Genomic DNA, 15,124 nt, shown 5'->3' with positions numbered 1-15,124 from the left:
CAATGGATTATCTACTTTGGATGATTGTACGGTATGTGAATAAATCTTAGTAAAAACAAAATAAAAAAAAAAAGAACCTATCACAAGACAGTTTCCCAAACTTTGATAGTGCTAACTGTAAAGATATTTAACATAGAATCATTTATGAATGTAATATAGAAGCATCCCAAAGTTACTGTGTATGCTAAATGTGGAAGTGATTAAAAGTGATTACTATACGTTGTGACAAAATAGAATACAACATTATCTGAATTTTACTTAAAGTCACACATACACAAACTAATATATGATTTTTAAATCTCTACATGGCAAACTTTTTGGAATTTAGAAAACTATCATTAAAATAAATGATAATTTTACTAAAACTAAAGGATATGAAATTCCCCAATTGTAATCTTCACCATTGTTTGTTGCTGGAAAAGATTATCTCAAAGCCAATAATTTAAATAGGCAATGCTCAGAAGAACATGTCTACATGTGGAGGCAATCAATGTCTATTGTATTATCTAAAATATGACCGTTTGCCAGCAGAACATGAAGAAGATCAAGATGATTTACAGTCACAGACTTTTATAGTAGAGAGAAGCCTTAGAGATCTACCCTTTCAATTACACAGAAAAGAGGTAAAACTATCCACCCCAAATCACTGGCAATTTGAAAACTATTTCTTAGCATCGAAGCTGTTCCTCCAAAAGCCAACTGGAGGTGGCTTGTCCTCAGCAGACTGATCATCACACTAGGTTAGTCTTAGATCATGATGACAGCTAACCAACAAGTAGAAGAACCTGGAAAAGTCATTTGCATGATTTTGGGAAAATGCATGAACACATAAAAGAATCTACATTATTTCTCAATGATGACTCCTTAAAATATATCTTTTTCTCCCTGTAATTACTAGAGCATCAATTAAAATTATGTTAAAATGTTAAGAGTCTACTGGAGGCAAGCATTATAGAACTCCATTTCTACTGCACGGTTTAAGATTTTGCTAAATAAAACCATGGCCTGATCCATGCTTCCCATTTTTTTCTCACTTAATCCGGAGTTAATTTGTCATTCTGATAACCTCATCTTGTCAAGGGTCACTGACATGTAAACTTGCTTTGGAAATTAAGGCACAATTGATCCAACAACTTAACAGGAGAAAATGCCTAATGCAAACAGCTTTTCTCTATGGTAGAGAAAGGAGATATTGAGGATTATTATTTACTAGCCTACCAGAAAAAAATATTCTTTATAATGGTTCAGAAGATCACAGAACTTGAGACGCTCACCTGCATTAAAAGCTGTAAATACATTTTTTCTTGAAGGACCTGAAATTTAAAAGAAATATCTATTAAATACACACATATTTTTAATGAAATATTTTAAAAAAGTCCTTCAACCTCTGAATTCCAGATAGCAAATCCCACTGAGATGCAATCAACTTTATCAAGCACATTCTAAATATAAATTGATATTTCAAATAATATCAAGTGATAGTTTAAGGGTGATACGAATTCATCTTTAAAGAAATTAAATATGATCAGTTTTAATAAAACAGACCACAGTATTTTTTCAGTCAAGAACAGCTGAGGTTCAAATTTTAACAGTAGCAAATCCACACACTTACTAATAAGCACACAATGCTATTCCACTGTTGACAAAGCAAATGGGCCAGACTTTATGAAAAAAACTCACTAGCATGTAATTTCTGGAATTGCCAAGTATCAGTCTAGGTCACTTGCTAGTCCTCTAAGAAGAAAAAAGTACGCAAGCTTTTTCTCGAAACCGAAAGAGTATAAAATGCAACAAGGAGTGGTAACAGATAGAGAGGTTACAAAGACAAGTCACTATGAGAAGACTGTGAGTGGCTCTACTTGATGTGAAATAATTTCTAGGGCAAAACCATCTTTACATTACTAGTTGAAACAGTCACCACATTCTTTCTGTGGAATTTTACAGAAATGATAATCTCTTAAAATATGTGATCATTATAAATGGAAAGCATTGATTCTCCTCAAGTAAAACCTTTGCAATTCAAGAACTTACAAATTCAAGTGAGGTGTTTTAGAAATACTGGAGTTCCCTGTTCTATCAAGTTATCAGTGGAATCTCGAAGTTCTAATTCTCTGAATGTTACCTTAGTATCAAAGATTGACAGTGTATATTTCTGGTTACCTTAGTGTAGATTCTGGGGTTTTATCATCATGAAAAAACTCAGATTAACATACAACGTTAATGTCATTCAAGCAAGAGATTATTTGATGTCTCAGAAATTCATTTAAAAGAGCCTGGACAAATGAAAACCTGTCAGGCACAAGGAAGAATCTTTTTGCCAATATTTATGTCTATTTTCTCTTCAATTCAGTGGAAAGAAAAAAGTGTTGATAAACATTCAGTAGGTAATTAAATTCAAGTACCCACACACAATCCTTAACATATAAATGCATGTATCTGTGCATATGTGCATGTGTATGCATAGATGTGTGTGTATATATATACACACATATAGATATCAACGTTGATACGGATGCAAAGCAACACATTATCACACTGCTGGTAGGAGAATAACACCTTTCTACAAAGTTATTTAGCCATAATTATTAACAACATCAAAAAGTTTCATACAGTTTAACCCAGTAATTCCTCTTTCAGGGTTTCCCACGGAAGAAAGAAAAAAATATAAAAAAAAAAGAACAATTTACCTTCAAAGGTGTTCATCCCTGTATCATGCATGATAATAAAAGTCAGATATTGCCCAATATACACTACACTGGGCAAAAATGGAACTGGAAAACAATGGACCATTACACAGCCATTTAAAATGAAGAAGCCCCTGGGGTAGACTATTGAATTAATAAAAAGCAAGGTACAGAAGAATGTGCATTCTATGATCCCTGTTTTGTTGAAACAAAAACATAATCATGCATATGTGTAGAGAAAAAAATGGGAGGAAACACAACAGTTATTGGTGATTGATGGGATTAAGTAGACTTTTGTATCTTTCTGTGGTTTCCAATTCTCTAGTATAAAAATGGGGTCACCATTTTCATTCACAAATTTTCTTTCAGCAAAGCAATCGTTCAACTCACCTTAGCACAAGGAAACGTTGATGTGCTTCAGATCTACTATGACAAGGCTGCAGGAAACACCTGCATATATTAAGTATATACCACATATTTTGTAAACCTGAAAGTTATTCTCAATAGCCACAGTAACTGCAAAGTGAGTTAACTGCCAAAAAAGGGAACAGAGATAAAAAGCAGGTAAAAAGAGAGAGAAGAAAAAAAACAAACAAACAAACAAAAAAATATGGTCTTGGGCTGAAGACATGAAGACACAAGTAAAGCAATAAACATGAAAACATCCCCTGAGATGGTAAGTAAATTATGCATTACTACTGCTCTCTATACACTACTCTAGAGCATATCTTCAAATAGTTTAACCATGAAAGTTTTATTCTTTATTTTCACCTGCCTGATACCTTTACTGCCTATTAATTATGCATGTCAGTTTTAATATAAAAACCTACAGACTCCTCAGCACAAGAATAGCTCCCTCAGCATAAAAAAAAACACATTATATCTGTTTATCAAGAGACTGTCTATATAAATAACTGTTAAATATACCTGAGCTGAATTGTCAATATTTAACTTCCTACAAAAGGTCTTTTCCTCCTCCTCCTCTATCCACAATTAAGAGCATACCTTTTGAGGAGTCTTTAGTAAGTGTACATGAGCTCTTGTAACAAAGGGCTTCAAATATAAGGATCCTGATGGACCATTTTGAACGCTGGTTTGGAGTTTTTTTCCTCATGCTTGATGACAGTGGCACTGCCAGCTGTGGGAAAACAGAAAAATACATTTTACTTTATAGATAAATAAGTATCAACCGTTCACAATTTATCCTTCCTCCCTGAATCAACAAGTGCTCATTAAGCACTTACGACATCATTACTGAGTGTTGGGAATACAAAGATTAATAATAGGCAGTTCCTGTCCCCAGGGATGTCAACAGCAAATGCAGTGCAAGTTAAACGCTATGATCCGAGTGTCCATACATTCTGCTTTGCCTGGCACAGTCCAAGTTTTAGTTTCTGCATCCTGTCCAGTTCAGCTTTTGTCCCAGGTAAAAGTCTGAAGATAAATCATATTACACATCCGGGCTATGTAACAAGAATGTCCAAGGTGCAGCTAGGATGACCATCCATCTCCACAAGGACAAGGCAGCGTATGGGCAGCCATCTGTGTTAATAACACGAGAGCAACAACATGCAAACGCCACTGCTGCGACAGGATAAGAGCTGGCTCTGATCTTGCCCTGCGGCAGCAAGAAGGTGGAACACCATCTACCCTGGAACAAGGTGCTTAAGCCCCAAAGCTAAAACACAAAAGGGAATCCCATACCTGAGTAAGAAATCATTTTTATATACATGTAAATCTTTTCTCACTCATGCAGAAATTCTCTCTGTAAAGCATCTATTTCCAAGTCTTAAAGAATTGCTAACGGGAGGAATGTTGGGGAAACTGATGCTAACCAGGTTTGCTTCGGCTGTGGTGTAATTCTGAGTCCACCATTGTTAACTCAGCAATAGCGGCTCCCATTTCCCAGTGAAAATGTCAGAATTAAAATGGGAGGAAAGAATTAAGAGAGCAAGTATGATACTTGTGATAACAATGTCAAGGAGTCCTGGAAAGGGAATCTTCTGTTTTTCTAGTCCTGTGATTTTGCTTCTCCTTTATTAAGACATTCATAGCATATCAAGCGACAGCAACACTTTAGAATAAAGAACACCGCTTTAAAAAATAATACCGATAATTCATTAACTTGTTCACTTTCTACTGGAACCAAAATTTGAAGCCACAAAGAAACAATTATAGCAAAGCCTCACGTAGATATCTTCTTGACTTTTATTTCTGCTTTCACCTAGCAAAGACTGAAGCCCTGGGTCAAGTAAAACTAAATATCTTTCAGTCACGTAAAACAATTGTATGGTCCATATTTATATAGATTCTTCCTAAATGGTGAATTTCCCCTTCACATTAATGGCTACCCATTGGCTTAAAAAGGGAACCTTTTAATATTTGAAAAAAGCACACTGTCCAGAAGCTTAGCTCTTACAGGGAATTCTAAAGGTACTATTTTGCTCCTCCTAAGAGATTAACAGTTTATAAAATACTCAAGACTGTAAATACAGCACTTTATTCCTTTCTCTCCATCTATCCAAGGGAAAAAAAAAATCCAAACAAAAGTATTTGGAAAGTGTTTTGGTTCTCTGTACCCAAAATGTTAATCTTTCACAGCATAAGGTACTTTAGGAAAACGACCTCTAGTTCTCTATCCTTCCTTACTCTCCATACAAACCACTGGTATATTTAAGTCACCAAATACTCACTGGGGCAGGGGGAAAATCTGGACATTCTCCTACTCACTACCTAGATTCCAAGCTTTATTTCCCCTCCACCAACCCAAACCGGATTTTTTCATTGTTTTAAATAATACCCAATTCTTAGCATCCAATTCTATTCTAATAGTCAACATTTATAATCGTAGTTTTTTATTACCAACCTTGACCCCTTTCCTCACCTCATATTTCCAGCTAAGGGTGACACACCTATCTTGTTTACAAACACATTATACATTTGAAGGCAGTAAGTTTTCACCACGCTAACCTATCTCAACTTCTGTAACAGCGTTTATAGATGTTACATTCAAATCCTGTAAAGACATACAGCTATTCTCCCCTGATCCATGTTCAGTTCCTCTACAAAGAGCCATTTCTTACTTCTTCCTGGGCCTAGAGAGCATTTCCAATAAATCAACACAGTCTTCCCCCCTGTTGATGAGCTTCTGTCAATTTACCATTCTCCTTTTTAATTCTACACTTCCCCAGAACCTAGATCTGGTTTTCTAGAAGTTAACAGAAGCTAATGGAAATGACACACTGAAGCTACTCCTACTATGAAATGCAGCCTAATTTTTTTAAAGGATGGATGGGAAACGACTTGATGGTCTTAAAATGACAATCAAAATTTCACAGAGCATATGCTTTAGATATTCATACAAAATGGGTAATGGATTCCAATTAGCATTTCAGCTTTTGCTGAATCAAAATCCAAGAGAGGAAGTGAATAATGTTGTTATAGAGTTTTAGCCATGAAGAAACATTGTAAGAATCTGGATTTTAATATTACTTTTTTTTTTTGAAAGAATTTCCCATTATGTTTGGGAGCAAATAAGTCAAGTCACCTATTCATATTTTGAAAAACTAAATTGAGTTCAAATTATAGACCAAATATAAAATTGGACAACACCAAATTCATTTTTCTTTTCTAAGCCTTAGACACAAAGACCTTTAATTCACAAAGACCTGAGTAAAAGGATTCCTTACAAAAGTAAAGGACATTCCTCGTGAGGTGCAATGCTCCTAACCCTAGTTCCTCTGTCACACAAAGGGCAGATGTGTCAGAACAACACGAGATCCAGCACATATCCATGATCAACTCGGCAACATGCAAGAGTCAAAATTCATATTTCAAGGATAAAATTTCTGAATTTGACTTAGGTATACATACATACACACATATAAGTACACACACATATACATTATACATTCTGTAACTGTCTATTACAGTTGTTTCCCATCTTCTCTCTTCCCACTTCACTAATGGTGGGGACGAGCCATGCTGGGCTGCACATACTTTTATGACCAATCTTATACATCTTTGTCTCAATTCTCTCAACACTCTAGACTGGGCCATTGCTTTCCAGTAAGCCACAGCTTGAAGGATGTACCTCTCCTGCCCTCTATTTCAGTTCCTACATGGCAGCTAGACTGGGTATCCTTATGATATCTAAATTCTCCTTAGGGCAAAGTTATTATACCCAAATGCTAAACCTATCAGTGGTAACAATCGAATATAATAAGGGAAATATACTAGATCAGAGCAATGGCATGGCATCCACAATATCTGAGTTCTGGTCCTGACATGGCCACACCCAGGTGAATCACTTTACCTTTCTATGCATAGTGAGTGGATCTGAATATCAGGTACGGAAATAGCATGCATGCTGTCTCACGGCCCCCACTAACTCCTTATGGCTTTCAGTGCCACTGAGGCCAGACACGTGCTCAGAACCCTCCTGAACAGTGTTCCAGAGAGCCACACCACTCAATGACAACTGGTCTGAACAGTCAGCATGTGAAATTCTACATGTAACTGCTTAGGTCTCAGCCAGCTTTCATATATAGTTTAAAATTGTTCAGTTGACAACCTTGGTCCCAGCCATCCTGATTAAGCCAGAATAACAGATTCTCTGGAATTTTTATTTTCGTTTCCCAGTGACCAAAATGTGGTTCACGTCAAAAAGAGAGTAGGGAGGCAGGCAGCTAAGCCTAAAGAGAAAAAGGAAGAGAAATGCTCAGAAAAGTCTAAGAATGATTTTCCTTTTAGAGCTAGGATTCTCATTGTTCCAGATTTGCATTTGCAAATTAACATTTCATATGATATTCTAGTGTCTAGTTAAAATTAGTTTTTGTTTTGTTTATTAAATTATGTATGTACACACAGAGCCAACATTCTGTTCACTTCTTGAATTTTTTGTGAATCCCACTGTGCCAAATCATCTGTCCACCTGGCTTAAAATCAAATCACTACCAAAGCCTACGCTTTTAAATTCCAAAAGCAAAATTACTCAACTTTTTAATAACAAAAGTGCCATACATGTGCTTAAAAAAAAAACATTAAAAAGAAAAAGCATGAAAAAAATTAATGCCAGTCTGGATAATATTTTCTTCTGAATAACCCATTTAGAAGTGCATAAATATTAAGCATATTTTGTAATACAGGTCCTTCCTCATCAATGGCAGACAGCACTAATCAAACTTTCCCTGTGAACCTGGAAGCAGCTTGAGAAACCTTCAACATTGCTCACCTGGTGATTCCTACCACTTGACAAGTGTTGCAAGTGAGATAATCCCCACACTTGCCATCCCGGTGGCGAGAAAAAAAACTGAGGATAAATAAGATTCTTTCTTATGTTGATCAGTTAATAACTCAAAACACCCTCCTTGCTATCGGACACCATCTTATTATAGTGAAGAAAATAAAAGAGGTCAGAAACGTGTGGCTAAAAGGATGGTAAAGATGATTTAGCCCTCCCCTCTTATTGCTCAGATGAGAGAAGTGAAAGACTGCCCGACTTCAAATGAGTTAGTGGGAAATGAGGATGAGCCCAAGTTGAGTGCCTTTTTGTCTGTTATTACACCGCCTCAGCCAGGGTTAACCATGAAAGTGAAGAAACAGAATGTTCCATCTTCTTTAGTTAGCCTACTTCCATTCTCCTAGTTCCAAGACAGAGTAAATTGCGTTGGTGTGCATCTCTAACAGTTGCCCTCACCATCTGTCTCTCAAAATTAATCATGCTTTTGCAGCCAAGGTAGAAGGGGAAGTACGTCTTTGACTTCAGATTCCAACTAAAGAGCCAAAATTATAACCCCTCCCAAGGCTTCCTTTCACACTTGCACAATGGCCCACAAAGCTCCAACTCTATTCAAGGACTACAATATATCATTTATTTTTATCCAATTACTTCAATAATCTTAAAAATTGGACTTTAGATATGCAAGTCTAAAAGAGATTAAAATATTTGATCTCTACAAGTGAGCACACATGGTATACAAACTACTGTGCAATGTTTTATATTAATATCCAAAAAGAAATCAATACATTGTAGCTTTTAAATCTTCTATGTTTAAAAGAACACTCACAAAGAACCTACTTAAACCCCCAAATAAAAAGAATTATTGCCTTACATATTTTGATCAGTTATATTAAAACTTGGTAATGCTATTTCTATAGGATCTCTGAGTACAGAAAACCAGATACTAATTTTACAATAACATTATGTGAGCTCAGTAGCTCTTAGAGGTGCACTAACAACATCACATCACAAAGAAATGAGCAGACAAAGAAAAACAATATTCTTTAAAAGAATTTAAATGCTTTAAGCTAACATGAAGGAAAACACTGATCAAAAGATTAAGTTATTTCCTAACAAACTTTCATTATCAGAAGCGGAAAAATGTCAGCTCAAAATGCTTTTTCATGTTTAAGGTAGTCTTTAAAAAGTACACGATTCATAATTTTTTTAGTATAATTGAGTAAAATAACCAAAGAGGTGATGTTTTAATTTTAATTCTAGGAAAGCATTTTTTCTACACCACAACCGTAACCTATATACAAAAAAACTGTCATATCAGCAGAAATTAAACCATCAAATACAATTGTGATTTAATAACCACCATTTGATAATAGAATAATTTCAAGTGCCAAGAAGGTTGACAATTCTGCTGACTTAAGAGTTCCGAAACATATAAAATATACAATAAAATTGTTTCTACATGGACTCATTCACATTTAAACATGCATAAAAATGCCCAAGAAACACTACATTTAACATAAATTACAAGTTAGAAAAACAGCAGCAAAAAGATGCTAAACAAATTTATTGAACAAAAATTCAAGCATGCTTACAAAGAAAAGAATCAAACCAGAAATCATTGACCTACTTCTTTTCCCAGTTAACGTGGCTAACAAAGGAATTATACAAAGGCTGTAGGATCCCACGACCAGCAGGGTCAATAAGGTAGCATCATAGTGCCTCTCTGGACCAACCGGTGGGGTGAGTGTAGAATTGATGAAAATTTTTGAAGAAATATCAGTTTCTGTGCAACTGCGAAATCCTCCTGGTACAGTCATTTAAAAGGATCAAAGCAAGCTTAAGCTGAAAAAACTGCAGCCATGTTCACTCTCATATCCCTCATGCTTGCTCTTAGTGAATTAGAATGGAGGGAAAAAAAAAGTCTGTGAGCTCCAAGGCACTACAGAAAACAGATTACACCGGCTAGCAAATCAAACTAAAAAAGAGAATCATTGATTTGGATGCTTAATCTGCAACAGGGACACATCGCCACTAAACAGGCTCGCTGGGTGTACGGTAAACTCCTTTGTTAAAAAACAAAAAGGAATGGACAAAAGCATTTTACAACCTCCTTAGGAGTGTCAGACACGGTACTGAAACCGTGGCCAAGTCAACATGGCTGTCAGACTGTCAATGGAAAACGCTGGATGATGGCTACAGAACGTGTCTGCTCTGAGTGTCACAAATTCCATTGCTACTGCAGTCCTCTGAGAGCATGCTGGTGATTCTGTTTTGGCAGTTTGTTTTTAAAATGCACATTGCAAACAGAGAAAGCTGTGAGTGAAGTGAACTTAAAATAATATACGTGTAAATTATCTTTTCAAATTCAGAGATAATTGTCTGTTACATGCAAACCCTTCTGATCTTATGCCACAACTTCAAAATCCAAACAATAAGGAGATAATAATCCTGTTTATTTTTTAAATAACATATTCTAGTATTTCCGAAGTTGGGGTACATAGCTACTATCGCAAGACCAGCTACTGTGGCTAAGTGACCTATCAGAAACGTGCCCATTAATTTAGTCATTCATTCAATATCTTCCACAATGTCCTCCACAAACATATTCTCAATCCTGTTACATAGTAGCTGTGTGACCTTGGATAAAATGACAACCTCTCTGAGTCTTGCTTTCCTATATCTATAAAATCAGCAGAAGTTATGAGAAAAAAAAATAAAATACTGTACGGTAACCATGTATTAGTGACCACACCCCAAAGGGCTCAATAAATATTATTCTACTTTGTCCCCATGTCCTCACCAAAAAGAAGAAACTGATCCCTCCTTAAAGCTGAGAGAGCTCCTTCCCCACACACTCATATGTTGGCATATCTGGTATTTCAGCTATTTGTGTAAATATCTTCTTTCTTCTCAACTACCTTTTAGGGCAAGAACTATTTTCTTTTACAACCCATATCTCTCTCACTGCACCTGTCATGGAGCCTCCTGCACAGCAAGCACTCCAAAACTGCTTGAATTAATTAATCCAGAGATTATTTTATGAGGACATTTAAGAAAGAAATGATAAAAGAGTACAAAATCCAAATACATCTTTTCAATGAATGGCATAGCTCAAATTAATTCATACATCTGATACAAAGAAAACAGAATTCACATTAATTCAAAAGTTGAAAAACAGTCTCCTGAGTTCAAATTACTTAGAATTAGAATCAAAGTTATATTAGACATCTTACACTGAATCCAGAATCCATTATATATCACAAAACATACAGTTACAAAATAGAACCTTGTGAGGCAGGGCAAGATGGTGGATTGGTAAGCTGTATGTTTTAGTTACTCCTCCAGGAAAGTAGGTAGAAAGCCAGGAACTGTGTGGACTGGACACCACAGAGAAATCTGACTTTGGGCATACTTCATACAACACTGATGAACATGTCGAACTGCTGAGATCAGCGAAATCTGTAAGTTTTTGTGGCCAGGGGACCCACGCCCCTCCCTGCCAAGCTCAGTCCCATGGTAGGAGGGGCCGTCAGCGTTGGGAAGGAGAAGGGAGAACTGCAGTGGCAGCTCTTACTGGAAACTCATTTTACTGATCCAAACTCCAACCATAGATAGACTGAGACCAGACACCAGAGAATCTGAGAGCAGCCAGCCCAGCAGAGAGGAGACAGGCATAGCAAAAAAACAGCAAAGGAAAACTCCAAAATAAAAGCGGAGGATTTTTGGAGTTCTGGTGAACACAGAAAGAGGAAGGGCAGAGCTCAGGCCCTGAGGCTCATATGCAAATCCTGAAGAAAAACTGATCTCTCTGCCTCCTGGATCTTTCCTTAATGGCCCTAATTGCTTTGCCTCTTAGCATTTCAATAACCCATTAGATCAGCAAGGAGGGCTTCTTTTTTTTAACCTTTTTTTTTTCTGTTTCTAAAACAATTACTCTAAGAAGCCCAATACAGAAAGCCTCAAAGACTTGCAAATTGGGCAGGTCAGGACGAGAGCAGAACTAAGAGAGCTCTGAGACAAAAGGCAATAATCCAGTGGCTGAGAAAATTCACTAAACACCACAACTTCCCAAGAAAAGGGTGGCATCCACTCACAGCCATTATCCTGGTGAACAGGAAACACTCCTGCCCGTTGCCAGCCCCATAGCCCAGAGCTGCCCCAGACAATCCAGTGTGACAGAAGTGCTTCTAATAACATGCACACACCACAAAACTGGACGTGGACATTAGCCTTCCCTGCACCCTCAGCTGGTTGTCCCAGGGTTGGGAAGGTGGAGCAGTGTGAATTAACAAAGCCCCATTCAGCCATCATTTCAGCAGACTGGGAGCCTCCCTACACAGCCCAGCAGCCCAGAACCTCCCTGGAGGGACGGCACTAACCTGTGACATAGTACAGTCATCCCTCAACAGAGGACCAGGGGGTGCATGGCCTGGAAGAGGGACCCACTAGTAAGTCTCAGGAGCCATATGCCAAAACGAAGGACTTGTGGGTCAGTGGCAGAGACAAACTGAGGTAGGACTGAACTGAAGGATTAGACTATTGCAGCAGCTTCAAAAACTCCAGGAACACCAGGAAGATTTGATTGTTAGAGCCACCCCCCCTCCCTGACTGCCCAGACACATGCCCCACATACAGGGCGGGCAACACCAACTACACACGCAAGCTTGGTACACCAATTGGACCCCACAAGACTCACTCCCCCACTCACCACAAAGGCAAAGCAAGGGAGAACTGGCTTGTGGAGAACAGGTGGCTCGTGGACGCCACCTGCTGGTTAGTTAGAGAAAGTGTACTCCACGAAGCGGTAGATCTGATAAATTAGAGATAAGAACTTCAATTGGTCTACAAATCCTACAAGAACCCTATCAAGTTCAGCAAATGCCAAGAGGCCAAAAACAACAGAAAATTATAAAACATATGAAAAAACCAGACAATATGGATAACCCAAGCCCAAGCACCCAAATCACAAGATCAGAAGAGACAAAGTACATAGAGCAACTAATCAAAGAACTAAAGATGAACAATGAAACCATAGTACACGATACAAACGATATCAAGAAGACCCTACAAGAGCATAAAGCAGACACTGCAAGACTAAATAAAAAAATAGAGGATCTTATGGAAATTAAAGAAACTGTTGACCAAATTAAAACGATTCTAGACATTCACAGTACAAAACTAGAGGAAGTTGAACAACGAATCAATGACCTGGAAGATGACAGAATGGAAAATGAAAGCACAAAAGAAAGACTGGGGAAAAAAATCGAAAAAATCGAAATGAACCTCAGGGATATGACAGATAATATAAAACGTCTGAATATAAGACTCATTGGTGTTCCAGAAGGGGAAGAAAAGGGTAAAGGTCTAGGAGGAGTAGTCAAAGAAATTGTTGTGGAAAACTTCCCAAATCTGCTAAACACCATAAATACACAAATTATAAATGCCCAGCAAACTCCAAATAGAATAAATCCAAATAAACCCACTCCGAGACATATTCTGATTACACTGTCAAACATGGAAGAGAAGGAGCAAGTTCTGAAAGCAGCAAGAGAAAAGCAATTCACCACATACAAAGGAAACAGCATAAGACTAAGTAGTAACTACTCAGCAGCCACCATGGAGGCGAGAAGGCAGTGGCACGATACATTTAAAATTCTCAGTGAGAAAAATTTCCAGCCAAGAATACTTTATCCAGCAAAGCTCTCCTTCAAATTTGACGGAGAGCTTAAATTTTTCACAGACAAACAAATGCTGAGAGAATTTGCTAACAAGAGACCTGCCCTACTGGAGATACTCAAGGGAGCCCTACAGACAGAGAAACAAAGAAAGGACAGAGAGACTTGGAGAAAGGTTCAGTAATAAAGAGATTCAGTATGAGTACATTAAAGGATATTAATACAGAGAGGGGAAAAATATATATGACAAACATAAACCAAAGGACAAGATGGCTGATTCAAGAAATGCCTTCACAGTTATAAAGTGGAACGTAAATGGATTAAACTCCCCAATTAAAAGATATAGATTCGCAGAATGGATTGAAAAAAATGAACCATCAATATGTTGCATACAAGAGACTCATCTTAGACACAGTGACACAAAGAAATCGAAAGTGAAAGGATGGAAAAAATATTTCACGCAAGCTACAGCCAAAAGAAAGAAGGTGTAGCAATATTAATCTCAGACAAAATAGACTTTAAATGCAGGGATGTTTTGAGAGACAAAGTAGGCCACTACATATTCATAAAAGGGGCAATTCAACAAGAAGAAATAACAATCACAAATGTTTATGTACCCAATCAAGGTGCCACAAAATACATGAGAGAAACACTGGCAAAACTAAAGGAAGCAACTGATGTTTCCACAATAATTGTGGGAGACTTCAACACATCACTGTCTCCTACAGATGGATCAACTAGACAGAAGACCAATAAGGAAACTAAAAACCTAAACAATCTGATAAATGAATTAGATTTAACAGACATATATAGAATATTACATCCCAAATCACCAGGATACACATTCTTCTCTAGTGCTCACGGAACTTTCTCCAGAATAGATCATATGCTGGGACATAAAACAAGGCTCAATAAATTTAAAAAGATTGAAATTATTCAAAACACATTCTCTGACAACAATGGAATACAATTAGAAGTCAATAACCATCAGAGACTTAGAAAATTCACAAATACCTAGAAGTTAAACAACACACTCCTAAACAATCAGTGGGTTAAAGAAGAAATAGCAAGAGAAATTGCTAAATACATAGAGACGAATGAAAATGAGAACACAAAATACCAAAACCTATGAGATGCAGCAAAAGCGGTACTGAGGGGGAAATTTATAGCACTAAATGCATATATTAAAAAGGAAGAAAGAGCCAAAATCAAAGAACTATTGGATCAACTGAAGAAGCTAGAAAATAAACAGCAAACCAATCCTAAACCAAGTAGAAGAAAAGAAATAACAAGGATTAAAGTAGAAATAAATGACATAGAGAACAAAAAAACAATAGAGAGGATAAATATCAACAAAAGTTGGTTCTTTGAGAAGATCAACAAGATTGACAAGCCCCTAGCTACACTGACAAAATCAAAAAGAGAGAAGACCCATATAAACAAAATAATGAATGAAAAAGGTGACATAACTGCAGATCCTGAAGAAATTAAAAAAATTATAAGAGGATACTATGAACAACTGT

At 36.9% G+C, this 15,124-nt stretch overlaps 1 protein-coding gene across 1 annotated transcript in view; it reads right to left on the bottom strand.

Moving 5' to 3' along the window:
• The window catches only part of MTUS1 (microtubule associated scaffold protein 1), a 187,236-nt gene that overhangs the window by 68,439 nt on the left and 103,673 nt on the right, over positions 1 to 15,124 (bottom strand). The window contains 3 exon segments of the mRNA XM_037831225.1: positions 1,275 to 1,315; positions 3,691 to 3,769; positions 3,772 to 3,822. Coding sequence (XP_037687153.1) covers positions 1,275 to 1,315; positions 3,691 to 3,769; positions 3,772 to 3,822 — 171 coding nt within the window.

Source organism: Choloepus didactylus, chromosome 3 (assembly GCF_015220235.1).
Source record: "Choloepus didactylus isolate mChoDid1 chromosome 3, mChoDid1.pri, whole genome shotgun sequence".
Classification (NCBI taxonomy): Eukaryota; Metazoa; Chordata; class Mammalia; order Pilosa; family Megalonychidae; genus Choloepus; species Choloepus didactylus.
This window is presented reverse-complemented; position numbering and strand designations above follow the sequence as displayed.